Source organism: Heteronotia binoei, chromosome 7 (assembly GCF_032191835.1).
Source record: "Heteronotia binoei isolate CCM8104 ecotype False Entrance Well chromosome 7, APGP_CSIRO_Hbin_v1, whole genome shotgun sequence".
NCBI lineage: Eukaryota > Metazoa > Chordata > Lepidosauria > Squamata > Gekkonidae > Heteronotia > Heteronotia binoei.
The window spans coordinates 48,875,884-48,889,799 of NC_083229.1; the positions used below are offsets into that span (position 1 = coordinate 48,875,884).

The 13,916-nt window shown below is 40.0% G+C and overlaps 1 protein-coding gene across 1 annotated transcript in view; it reads left to right on the forward strand.

The window, feature by feature from the left end:
• The window catches only part of PAG1 (phosphoprotein membrane anchor with glycosphingolipid microdomains 1), an 81,440-nt gene that overhangs the window by 66,383 nt on the left and 1,141 nt on the right, over positions 1-13,916 (forward strand). The window contains exons 6-9 of the mRNA XM_060243587.1: positions 1,867-1,918; positions 3,644-3,740; positions 4,533-5,134; positions 10,369-10,428. Coding sequence (XP_060099570.1) covers positions 1,867-1,918; positions 3,644-3,740; positions 4,533-5,134; positions 10,369-10,428 — 811 coding nt within the window. The remainder of the gene's footprint in view (positions 1-1,866; positions 1,919-3,643; positions 3,741-4,532; positions 5,135-10,368; positions 10,429-13,916) is intronic.

The window sequence follows — 13,916 nt, forward strand, 5'->3', positions numbered from 1 at the left end:
GGCTCCGGGATGCGGTGGCTGGCCATGCTCCCCAGCGCCGTTTCCACCCCCTCCCCTCGCTTCCGTTTTTTGGGGGAGCGGGGGAAGAGGGTGGAAATCCTGGGGTCCCCCGCCAGGGCGGGAGGGTTGGGAAGCCTAGCTCTTTGGTAACTTAGGTTGCGTCTACATGGAGTCTTTATCTGTGCTATTGCTTCATGACTCTTATTTCACCCCACCCACCAGTGGGGCTTTTGTCATTTTTTAAAAAAAAATCAGTTGTACAGTTACAGTGTGTTAACACTATAGAATGTATCTACATCTGATTGCTTTTAAAAAGAAAAAGTCTGCCATTGATGTGGGTAGAGGGAAATGGTACTAGATGTGGCCAGGGAGGTGTGGAAATCTGCAGTCTACCATCCACACTTTCTCCAACCTAGTTTGGGTATGTTCTTCCCATGAAAAATGTAGAAGGTTTGTGGAAATCTGCTGCAGGACTCAGGAAAACCTAAAAAGTGGAGTGAATGCACAGCAATGTTCTGTAGAAGCCCAACTTTAAAAATTGCTGCGTGTAGAGACAATCCTGAAGACAAATTTAAGGTGTCATGAGCTTTCATAGGCTACTTCATCAAATGGTTTTTAGGTGAAGTAGGCACTTGTCTATGAAAGCTTTTGTTTTGGTATATCTTCAAACTGACACAAGATTTTTGGTTGTTTTTTATATAAGATTTTAGTTACTATAGGGCTCTGGAGAAACAGGATACCAAAATGTAAATTATTTAGATGATAGCTTTAAGGCTGTGTCCCAAATGACCAGTCTCCAAATCATACCAAAACAGCTCACTGCTAAGAAGCTTAAAGTTTTCTCTCAAGGCTGAGTGCTATATAAACTTCTTTTTGAATGTGTCAAACTGGCTGCAAAGTTCTGTGTTAATCCACAGCTGAGATGCAAAGTATGGCCCTTTAAAATAAATATTTTTTAAAAAAAATCACAATACTGCAACAAGCCTGTCCCTCTGGATAAGGAATAGAATAACAGATGAAGGAGGTTGATGTACTTATTTTTGGTGTCTTTTCCCATTCTGTCCATACGGAATGAACAGTAAAAGAGCAGCAACTGAACCAAGGTTGAATTTCTTTCAGAAAGTTTCAGTGGCAGCAGTATAGCGTCCCAGTGCATTAATAATAAAGGCGCATTAGGAGACCCATGAGCTCTCCAAGCCAAATGTAAAGTGTGGGAAATATGAAGATGGCTGCCAGACTCCAGGTGTTCCAACCCTTTTGCTGTGAACAATCCATATTTCAAGTATGGGAAGGCTACAAACCCTAACATTGTCATTAAAGCAATTTCCATGAGAACTGAACAAGAGTAAATTAGTTGCTACTAAATTAATCTCAGTTAATTTCAGAGGACTTCTGTGTGATTTACTAAATTACATTCTGGCACTGTGGTAAGCTGTGGTGTGTGTATCAAGTCTGTTTCTAAGTAATGCATGGAGCAAAGAGGGCATCTTAGATATACTGCTGACTGTGTGGCCAGGAAAGATGACACTTTTGAACAAACTGGTTTGTGAATTAGAAAGTTACAGCAAGCCATTATTATTGTGTGAATATAGAAGTCAACTGGTTAACAAACCAACTACAGTCTCTGCTTTGAAACCCTGGTTTGGTGCCAACTGTCAGTATTCAGTTATAATTAAATGGGGTTTGATCAAACCACAGATTATAAACCATGATTTATTTTCACATTTAAATATAGTCACTGTAGTTGAGTTGGGATGGTGCTACAGTACAGTACATAACACCAGTACTGCTAGATGCTTATGGATGGATGTTAGGACTTTCTAGGATTATTTTAACAAAGTACTTAAAGATTTATTTAAATTAAAGGGAGAAGAGACCCAAGCAACAGAATGGAGACCATGAAAATCTGATGAATGTGGTAAAAATAATTTATTATTCCAAGTGCATTTCTGTAGTTCAGAGCCTATAAAGAAGAAACTTCAGTACATAAAATGTTTAGCTACAATGTATGTATGTGTGTAGCTGCACATGAGGTTAAGCAGTCATTCATGTGTATACCAACCTTGTGAGGAGAAGGATTAATGATAGTCATTTTGGCTTGCTCATGACTCATCATAGGATTGCCAGGTCTGGGTGGACAAACACCTGTAGATATGGGGGGGTAGAACCTGGGGTTTGGAGAGGGGAGGGACCTCAGCGGGGCATAATGCCATAGAATGTACCCTCTGGAACAGCCATTATCTCTTTTGGCATCTGGAGCTCAATTGTAAAAACAGGAGATCTTCAGGTGCCACCTGGCAGGGTGCTCCCTAACTGAGCAGGTGCTACTTGTTACATGCTGCAAATTGATCCATTCAATGCACCAACTGTATGTCCTATAATGCGCTGTAGAGCAAAGGTACTAGCAGGATAGCATTAGCTGAGAAAGACCTGGATATGATCAATCAATCTCATCTTCTGCATTGATGTACACCAGGCATCAGCACCCATGTTAGGCTTTTCTTACTTTTAGATTAATGATAGCGTGTGATTATCCTGCTTTTTTTTTCTTGTTTTAACATAATTTACTTATGGTTAATCTATTATGCCTTGTTATTTGGGCTTTTGTGTAAGGACTGGCAGATAACTGTTTCCATAGCCTGTCAGTAGTTCCTGAAGACATTGTCCAGCTGGGAAATATCAGCCTTGTTCTTCTTTCCGTTACATATTTGAAATTATCACAAATGTAAATTAAAACAATTCCTACTTGAATTACAAGTAGCCTGAAGCTCAGCCTCATTACACTTCTGTGTGTGCATGCAAAATTTATACATCTAGATTTGGTGTTTTGGCCTTACTTTGCAAATGCACAGTAGAATTATTCCCTTTTAATGCATCCTAATGCAGCCTAAAAGGCTACAGTTAACAAAGTCCTATGAGCCCTCTAACCTACTGAGATCTAGGGAGTAGAATCTGCTCCAGGACTCGTCCTTTCACTCTTAGACCTGTTAAAGCCGACAGAGGGTTCCCCCCACCACTCCAGATCAGCTGCTTTGTGTAATGTTCTCCCAAAGCAGTTGCCAAAACTCATCACTCTTAGGCCTTTTATTATTCCAGCAAGCCTTTGCAGACGTTCCAATGGGATCGTTAACAATGACTATTGAGGCCCATGCAATGAAGAGTGTAGTTGGAGGAATTTTATTTAATTATTTTATACTGGCTTTTAACTTATAAACATTATACATTGTATGAAAAAGCTCTGGTTACTTAATTGGTTTTCATTGTGAAGGAAGAGGTAGATTATAAATAGTATTGACATTTTATATGTATATCTTTATTATTATTTTATTGCAGAATTTCAAGAACAAAAGTTATAAATCTTTTTAAATGATTCTTGTTAACTCCCAGCTTTTTGGTATCTAGAGAGATGTGTCTCTAGATGTGTCTCTGAAGAAAGGCTAGGGAAATGGAAGGACAGTTAAATCGATGAAATGATCAAAGTGATATATTTTTAAACTTATGTATGTTGTGGTGAAAGGGGCATAAAATGATCCCTCAAATTAACAGTTATTCCTAAATAATTATTGCTGTGTAATGTTACCTCTTCCCCTGTTGAAATGATATATTAAAATGATACGTTAATACATGCATTTTTGCTTTGTAGCCTTCAGATAAAGAGGCATTCAGCCACTCTGTTACGAGTCTGGGTACAGATCCTCTTGCCAGCAGTGAACAAAATGGTAGACTCAGTAATGGTGATGGTAAGCCTTGATTTTTGATCTCTCATTGCTCAGTACTTGCTAATTTATAATTCAGTGTGTGAATGAACTATGTGTAGTACAGTACTTGAGGTGATATGAGGTCTTAAAAGGACATATATTTATCTTTCCACTGCTCTCTGCCCCTGCCCATACAGTTTTTTATAAGGTTAACATTTGCTTTTTTAAGTATGGTCCAGAATGTGAAGCCCTCTGCTGTACTGCATGCCCATTCATGTAGTCCTTTAAAAGATAAAAATCGAGAACTTGGGTCCCTTTCATACAAGCTCTTTAAACTTGCTTTGGCTTCAGAAAGCATATGGGTTTAGGAAAACCTGGATTAAGGCTTCATTAACTTCAGGAGGACACTATTTTGTCCTTAGGATATCTAAGGAGGGTGCTCTCTCTCTTTCCCACTAGATTCCTTTTGACAAGAAAATTACCATGAGGGAAAAAAATTGACAAGAAAATTAATTAAGACATTACCTAACTTATTTTCTAAAGTGATCAAGTTTTCTAAATGTAATCTATGTTAAAGGTGCTCATTCATTTGTGGAAATATAAAGGCAGAAGAAGCTCCTCCATAGTTAGGTTTCATCTTAGCCAATTAAGGAGCAGACAGGCGAGAACTGCTATATAAGCAGAGATCATCCAATTCCCACAGGGAAACTATTGCATGAACCCGTCCTATAACATAATACTTTTTCCTAGCTTTTATGCAATAGATAATAGATTCTGCCCTTGTATAGTGAAATCATAGTTAGCTGATTATGGTATGTATTTTTTTTTCTGTAGTCCTCTCAGAAGATAGCACAACTGCTTGTATCCAGCCTTATGAAGAAGTGCAAACTTCTGCTGCAGATCTGTTGGATCATCAGGACAGTCTGGGGAGATCATTAAAATGTCATCAAAGCAGGGAGCTACCCAGAATTCCCCCAAATAATGCCATAGAAACTATGCTGTCAACAAGAACTACAGAAAATGATCATGTTCTGGTAATGGAGGGGCCCTATGAAGTCCTGAAAGACAGCTCCTCCCAAGAAAACATCGTTGAGGACTGCTTGTATGAAACAGTGAAGGAGATTAAGGAGCTGGGAGCAGCCACTAATTCAGACAAAAGCTGCAGTATCAAACCCAAAGCTACAGTTATAGTTAATGGGGGCCTTGATCATGTCTCTGAACACAAGATTGAATCAGTTGAATATGCATCTGTTGACCGAAATAAAAAGAGCCGTCAAAGTGCAAATTCAGAAAGTCCTCTTAGCAACACTCCAGAAATGGAAGATGAAGCTCCACCTCCAGTACCTGTGAAGCTCCTAGATGAAAATGAAAATGTCCAGGAGAAGGGAGCCAAAGTGGAGGAAGAGGGGACAGATGGCCCTAGTGAACCTGACAAGGTGCACTCTACTACATCTTATACAGAATCATATCAATGTATTATGAGATTTATTTCTGATATTTATCCCTGGCACAAGCTATTCTTTACCAATAAATGATGGCAATGAGGGTGAAATACAGCTATTTAGCAAAGGCAGAAAAAACAAGGAAGAATACTGTGGTACTATAAAGATTAACAAGTGTGTTGAGGTACAAAAAAAATTCTGTGTACCAAAGCCAACTTCCTTAGGTTTTATTTATTTCTATTTTATTTAGCCAAATTTATATCCTGGCCTCTCAAGGTATGTTTTAACAAATAACAACATACATCATAAAATCTTATCTTAAAAACCATTAAAACTAACTAAAAGAAACATACATCATTAAAACCAAACAGAGCTAAAATGAATGCAAAGACATAACAACAACACTTAAAACACTGATCAGGAAAGGAGGGATCACTAAAAAAAAAACACGTTTTCACCCACCAGTAGAAGATGGCAAAGAGAAGGGGACATACCAGTCTCTGCAAGGAGAGTTCCAGAGTTTTGGTAGATGTCTGAAGTAGGAATTTTAAAAACTTTTACTAACCTCTTAAAATCCTGTAAACATGTTTACCTAGCTTCTCACATTTACTGTAAAAATGTCATATATTATGTTTTTGTATGTTTATGATTGAATAATTGTTTGGGGATAAGGAATTGTATGAATGATAAAATTAAAAATTGCTATTTCTTACATTATTTATGATCTCTAAATATGCAGAGGTTTCAATTATTATTTTTGTGTTTGTATGGCAAATGCATTATTTCCCAGCTTTAGAAAAAATACGGAGTACAACCAGTATTCCAAATAAACCATATATCTAAACTGGGCCCATCAATCAGTATCTTTGAAATAAGATTGTGAGAAGACCCCTATTGAATCAGACATATATTATATCTAGTCCAGCAACCTATTTCATGCATTAGCAAAATCATTGCCCTGGAGGGCCAACAAATGAGGCTTTCCCTGATGTTGCCTCCTAGCACTGGCATTCAGAGATTTGCTGTGTCTGAATGTGGCTAGTCATGTGGCTAGTAGCCATTGATGTATCTCTCCTCCATAAATTTGTTTAACTGTCTTTTAAAAACATCCATGCCCATGGCCATCGTGGCATTCAATGGCAGTGAATTCCAGAAAATGTAGTGTAAGGAGTTACTGAGGATTTCCCCCTTCTCTGTCCAGAATATTGGCCATCACTGATGGCTCCATTCATCAGGACTAGCCCAGGACAGATCTTCTTTCTGAAACCTGGGGGATTAAAATAATTTTGATATTAAGATATCTAAGTCAAGGAATGTGAGGATGGCTGATGAACATTTATTTTAGGGGAAAGTCCTATGAAATAGAATTTTCTTTCAATTTTTTTAAAAAAATCTGACCACTTCATTAAATCTTTAGATTTGATTTGTGAAGTATTCTCTATCACCAAATAATCACAGTATATCAACCTGTTACATGATTGAGGTTTTCCAAGCCAGTAAATACCAGGGCTTTTTTTAGCAGGAACGCACGGGAATGCAGTTCCGGCTGGCTTGGTATCAGGGGGTATGGCCTAATATGCAAAAGAGTTCCTGCTGCGCTTTCTCTACAAAAAAGCCCTGTGCAAAACAATGGTGGTGTCAGGGGGTATAGCCTAATATGCAAATGAGTTCCTGCTGGGCTGTTTCTACAAAATAAGCCCTGCATATTACTATAGTTATTAAGTGCAACCTAGGCCCTTCTCTAGGCACGCACGCACAGCAATGTGTGTAGAAGGAGGTTGAATCCCTCTACAAGTATGTAGAGGGAGAGAATGTTAGGAATGTTATGCATTCAGTCTTGTATAGTGATGAAGCATAAAGCAAGCTGAATTCATCATGATTATCTCTGTACGAATAATTTTGACCATTTTAAATATTTTATGAAGATTATTTCTAATTTTTTGGCACAGTATTGACTATATTTCTGGTGTGTCAAATAAATCCCATGATTTCTATGTGGTTCATAACTACAAATTCAAATAGATATATTCACTGTACTGTAGCTCCTCAGCTTGAACAATTTACAGTATCAGAAGGTGTAAGAACTGGGAATTCGTTGCAGTGGTTCCACTTAGAAGAATTAATCAAGAAATGACACCTGCAGTCCCTGAAGAGCTGGGGAAAGATATTTGACTAATGGAAATTATTCAGAGAAGGAAAAAGGCTTCTGAAGTAGAGCTGCACAGAATTTGATCCTTCTAGTATGCACTAGATAATATGTGGAAGCATAGCCTTGTCCTGTCCTTGAAAAATACAACTGCTGCATATTAGGAAGTGGTAATGATGGAATACATAATTGTACTTATCAAGTATATAAATGTTGTTGTGCTGCAGTTACACTGAATTCATCTATCTGAGTTGTCCAGTTTCTCATGCTAGCTCTCCATAGTGATGAGCAACAGCATCTGCTTGATTGGAAGAATTTAGCCATATTGATCTGTCCCCTATAAACTCTGTACATATTGCCTTTTCTATATGGTTACTTACTCAGGATGTTATCTGAAGCATATCTGCCACCAATGATATATTGGGGACTATTTTGCTATATGAGGAAATACGTATATTCACTGTCAAGTATAAAGAATGGCTTGAGAAATCTGTGACTGTTACTGCCCTCTACTGAGAAGATGACACTTTATTTTGCTAGGATGAAGCTCTCCAAGAGCTGACCTAAGAACATAGGAAGTTTTAATGTCATCAAGTCTTTATTTAGAATGGTTTTCCACTGTGTTAGCACAGTGGTGAAATCTGTGTAGCACTGAGTTTAATTAGATGCAGAAGAGGAATGTCAGGATACAAAGTAGGATTCCAAACAACAAAGACTGCAGTCCTAGGAACACTTTCCTGGGAATTACCCAGAGCTTACATCTGCTTACAATAGGGGTCACTTCTGTTTAGCATTGCTCCCAAAATGTGAGCAATTTGTAGCAGCACTTAACAAGGACAATAATTGTATCAGGCTCATATCAATGGATGATTATAAAAGACACTTTTAAATTGGTGTTGTTTGGAGGGATAATTTTTCAAACCCAAATGTGTGAACTGATCCTTAAATTGAAGAAATCAAATCTTTATAACAGCAAATATATTGAGGTTTGTTAGCAAAGTATGATCCCAGCAAGCACTACCTTTAGACAGGAGTGGATCTTCCTCCATCCATAAGACGTGTCTGTTCAGAAAGACTCATTACAAGCATAGCCAGCTTCAAGAGGGGATTGGATAAAAATACGAAGTCCATCAGTGGTTATTAGCCACAGTGTGTGTGTGTATATAATATTTTGGGGGGGGGCACTGTGTGACACAGAGTGTTGGACTGGATGGGCCATTGGCCTGATCAACATGGCTTCTCTTATGTTCTTATGGATAAAATAACATGTATCTGGAAAGCAGCACATACATGTTCTAAATAAGTAATATAAACTTTTAACTACCATGGCTTTCTCCAAAGCTTGGCAACCCTGTAACTGTGATTGAAGGAATGATGATTAAATCCATTTAAATCTGTAGCTGTACGAAGAAAAAAGAAAATGTGTCAGGGGACCACTCTGAATGAAAAAAGCTGTTGGTATAAAAATATGAACTTGCCTTATACAAACAAGTGGTACACATAGCTCAATATTATACTCTTTGATTGGCAGCAGCTGTCAGGCAGAGATTCACCGTAGAGATCCACTGGAGGAAACTGGCATTAAAACTGGGACCACATATGTGCTGTACACTGAGGACCAAGCTAGACAAGACACTATTCCAGGGATCACCTCCATTTTGTAGTGTCCTCAAATGCCATTTTCAAGTGCTGCTGGGGCCCATCTCTGGTTAAAACCAAGAAGGGACTCCTGCCTTCTATCCTGAACCATTCTTCTGACTCGAACTGGTGCTGGCCAGCTTCAAGAGGGGATTAGATAAAAATACGGAGCAGAGGTCCATCAGTGGTCCATAAGCCACAGTGTGTGTGTGTGTATATAATTTTTTGGCCACTGTGTGACACAGAGTGTTGGACTGGATGGGCCATTGGCCTGATCCAACATGGCTTCTCTTATGTTCTTATGGATGGGCATGTTGGCAAATAGTCCCCCACCAGCACTGTTTTGGGTTGGGAAAATGGCACGGGGGGAGGCAAGAACCTCTCGTCTCACCACTGCTGTGCTGGTCCCAACCAGAATCCCCCCCCCACACACACACACACAGTGCTCTGAAATGACCTTCCAGGATTCTGCACAATTTAAGTGTGAATGGTATCTCTTCTAGTTTGGCCCTGAGTATGACCCTTTTCAAAAATATAGAACTTTTCATGGATTTGTATGTTATCCTTGAGGACAGCCTACACCAGGGGTGGCCAATGGTAGCTCTTCAGATGTTTTTTGCCTATAACTCCCATCAACCCCAGCCATTGGCCATGCTGGCTGGGGCTGATGGGAGTTGTAGGCAAAGACATCTGGAGAGCTACCGTTGGCCACCCCTGACCTATACTAATCTTATGTGCCCATTCCAATTTTAGTATATGTGGCTGCCTAAGCAAGGAAAAGAATTCTGGTATGTTTTGTTCTTGTTTTCCAAGTAGAAACTGCCATTCCACTTACAGTAATTAGATATTGGTCATCTCAAACTATAGATTGCTGAACCCCATTATGCTGACCTCAATTTGGTTTGAGGTCAGACAAACAACTTTTAACTTGCATTGCAATACATTGCAATGGACAATTAAATATTTGCCACTTTTCTGTCTTGTAGACTTTTTCTAAACCTAAGAAAATGTTAAATGTTACTTTATGGAATTCTAGAATAAATTTTATGAATATCCTGGTATTGTTAATGAAACATATATTCAAATGATAATCCTGTGATACACTAACAGCTTTGTGGGTTGTAGTTTTGGGTATTTTTTATTGTTTGCATACATAGACATTTTGCTGGCTTACTTATTTTGTTATGAGGAGAAGCTGAGCTATTAGATCATTTCACCCATTTTTAAGCACTCAGACTCATCACAAAGGTTCTGCCACATATAAAAGCTGTGCTTACCTCTAGGCTGTTATCTGAGAAACTGCAGTGTGGATTTTGGCTAATGCGAAAATGGAAGGGTGTGGAAATGACCATTTAGTATATTATACTGATTCACAGGGAAGGGTGTATAAAGAGTCTGTCACTGTTGGCTGTTAATAAGGCTTATTTCCTTCTTTTTCCCCCAGAGGCTTAGTTCACTGTCTTACAAATCCCGAGAAGAAGACCCATCTCTTACAGAAGATGAGGTGGGTTTCTTGCATGAAATGTAATAACTTCTTTCCCAGTGATTTAATCAGAATAAATGCTGGATAATTAAGCAGGATCTCAGAACACTGAGCAAATCAATCAATAGAGAGAAGATGCTTTCCTCAACCATCCCAAAAGAGGATTATTTTTAGTGTATGCAAACCTAGAAGCTTTAATAATTTCTGTTATTTACAATGGAACAGACAACCTGCAGTTGCTAGTTTTAAACTTTGAGCTCAATTTCTGGTAGTGCAGGAATACATTTAATATTTAAAGCCATGGTTTGTAGCCAAAGACTTGCAGATGGAGTTCCATTTGCATGCTGTGGCTTTCCCACCCCATTGCATTCTACTCATTCTTTCCAAAAGCCACTTCAGAGGGTCAAGGAATTCTCCAGAGTGGCTGGTGATGCGACTTGAGTTATTGTAGCTGGGGTGTGGAACTAATGAATTCATCTTGTATATGCTGACTTGCATTCTGCATGTACAAGGGCCACTTTGGATGCAAATCCTAATAATGTAAGTCAAGAATTCTGTTTTAAGATATTTATAGCTTATAACGGCTTTTGATTAGGTTGTCAGGTCCCCCCTGGCCATTGGTGGGAATGGGAGGTAGGGTTGCCAGGTCCGGGTTGGGAAACTCCTGGAGATCTGGAGATGGACCCTGGGGAGGACATGGACCTCACAGGGGTACAGTGCCATAGAGGCCACCCTCCAAAGCATCTATTTTCTCTAGGGGAATTGATCTGTGTAGTTTGGAGATGAGCTGTAATTCCGGTAGATCCCCAGGTCCCACCTGAAGTCTGGCACTTCTTATATACAGTTCCCCATTACTGAATATATAGCATGACATAGATTATTACATAGTTGAAATGTAAGAGCAATGGGGTGGGGTAGCTCAGGCTGCATCTTTTAAAGATAAGATGTGTATGTGAAAGAATGGAATCACAAGCCTGACCTTGTTCCTTCTGATTGGACCCCAGGCAGATCAGAGATAGAGAGTCAGACATCTTTAATGGCATAGTGCCAGGCAGAACAAAAGGACCCTGCAGCCACCCCACATCTCTGCTTGGCAATATGTCCCTTCCCTTTACCTCCCCACAAGGGTGCAAATGACAACCTGAGTAATCACTGACTACCACCAATGATTCTTAGGAGTGTCTCCTGTTAGAGTCATGCATCTAATGCTCTGTTACCTAGCTTGTTGCCAGTTAGTTGCAACACCTTTACAAGCAAACATGGGACAATCTATCACAAATCTCACACTTTAAAAGTTATTACACTTTCAAGGGATGGAGAGTTTCTTTGCTGCCCTTTCCCCAGTACCACACTTCAAACAGCCAGGCCAAATAAGAACATAAGAGAAGCCATGTTGGATCAGGCCAATGGCCCATCCAGTCCAACACTCTGTGTCACACAGTGGCCAAAAAACCCAGGTGCCATCAGGAGGTCCACCAGTGGGGCCAGGACACTAGAAGCCCTCCACTGTTGCCCCCCCCCCCCCGCCAAGCACCAAGAATACAGAGCATCACTGCCCCAGACAGAGAGTTCCAACAATTCTGCTTTTCACTTGTCCACATATAGTTTAGTTTAGTTATATCCTGCCCTCCCCGCCAAAGCAGGCTCAGGGCAGCTCACAAACATAATAGAATAACAATAAAACAGTTAAATTAAATATTAAAATAAACAATTTAAAACATTTTAAACAATTTGGTGCTAATTCCATATGATTTAGGATGACATTCAGTGTTCTTGGACATTCAATTGGATCTAATATCATGATGGTAGTCATCAATCAGTTAAAAGCTAACTGAAATAATATTGTATTGCAAGCTTTGTGGAATTGGGCGAGGTCCCGCAAGGTTCTATCAGTGGGGAGCAGCAATGGAGAAGGCTCTTTCTCTAGTTGTTTTCAGACCAATTTCCCACTCAACTTATGCCACTCTAACATTCCTTATCTCAGCAGGGCTTCCTTCCGATTTCATGCTATCTGCCCCGGGGCTGCAAGTAGCATCGGCGTTTTCATGCAGCAAACAGAGAGCTCTAAAAACCAGTTTCTGTTTGCTGCACGAAAATGCTGACGCTACTTGCAGCCCCGGAGCAGATAGTGTGAAATAGGAAGGAAGCCTCGCTGAGAAGAGGAATGTGAGAGTAGCATAAGGTGAGTGGGATATTGGTCTCAGTCTTGCCTCCCTTGGCCTGGGGATCAATAATAGATTTTGTGTTCCTGATCTAAGTACCCTCTGGGGAACATATGGGGAGAGACGGTCCCTAAGGTAGACAGGTCCTCGACCATATAGGGCTTTAAAGGTAATAACCAGCATCTTGTAGCAAATTCAGTATGCCACTGGCAGTCAGTGCAGTGTCCGCAGTTCAGGCTGCATGTGCTCCCACATGGAGAGCCCCAGTAGCAGCCTGGCTGCAGTGTTCCGTGGCAACTGCAGTTTCCAGATTCAGAACAGAGGCAGCGCCATGTAGAGGACATTACAGTAGTCCAATCTCAAGGTGACTGTAGCATGGATCACTGTTGCCAGGTCACTGCGCTCGAGGAAGGGAACCAACTGCCGTACCCTTCTAAGATGGTAAAAGATGGATTTGGCAGTGGCTGCTATCTGAGCCTCCATTGTCAGGGAAGGCTCTAGTACCACCCCCAAGCTTTTGACCCTGGGTGCCATTGAGTTTCCATAGATCCTTCAAAAGATCCTATGGATCCTTCCATAGATCCTTCCGATCTGGAATGCTTAAAAACATGAGAAATGAATAAAAGAATGCACATATTCTGTTCAAGCTTTCAAGCTTAGTGAGGGAACAACAAAAAAGGTGAAAGCACAGAGACCTCTTTCCCTTTTCTAGGTACTTCCTAAATGATGTCTGCTTTGGGATGGGTGAGCTTTACTTCAAATTGCAGTAAATGAAAGGTCATTATTCCCTGAGGTCTCCAGGTTGGGACTTTTCTCCACTGTTCCTTGCCTCATGGCAAAGAAGGAAGCTTAGTCTATATATGTGCATATATGAAGAGCTGCCCAACATGGAAAAGCCCCTCATGTCCAGATTTTTAAAATAATCTGTATTTCTCCCACCCAGCTCTTTGAGCAGGGCTCTTATTCATGAATAGAGAACAGCCATAATAATTGAAACATTGAGGTGAATTCTTGGGTGGGAGGGTACTTCTCCACAAGATATTTTTAAAATCCTGCTCTTTCCATAATGCTATCTCATCGTGATTTTTAAAATTTTGTTTGATAAACAATACGATCTTTCTGCCATTGCACACGAGACAGTTTATAGTTTAAAATACCTACAGTATACTATGTACAACACAAAAGGAAAGGGAAACAGTAAGGGGATAGAGAGATGGTAAGTTTAGACACTAACTCTTAACTGTTTTGTAACAAAGAGATGGAAAGACAACTGAAGAAGATACTTCTGGGAGGGAAGGAGTCAATCTCAGCTGGTCCAAAGGAAGCTTCACTGCCCTGCCTCCCCCT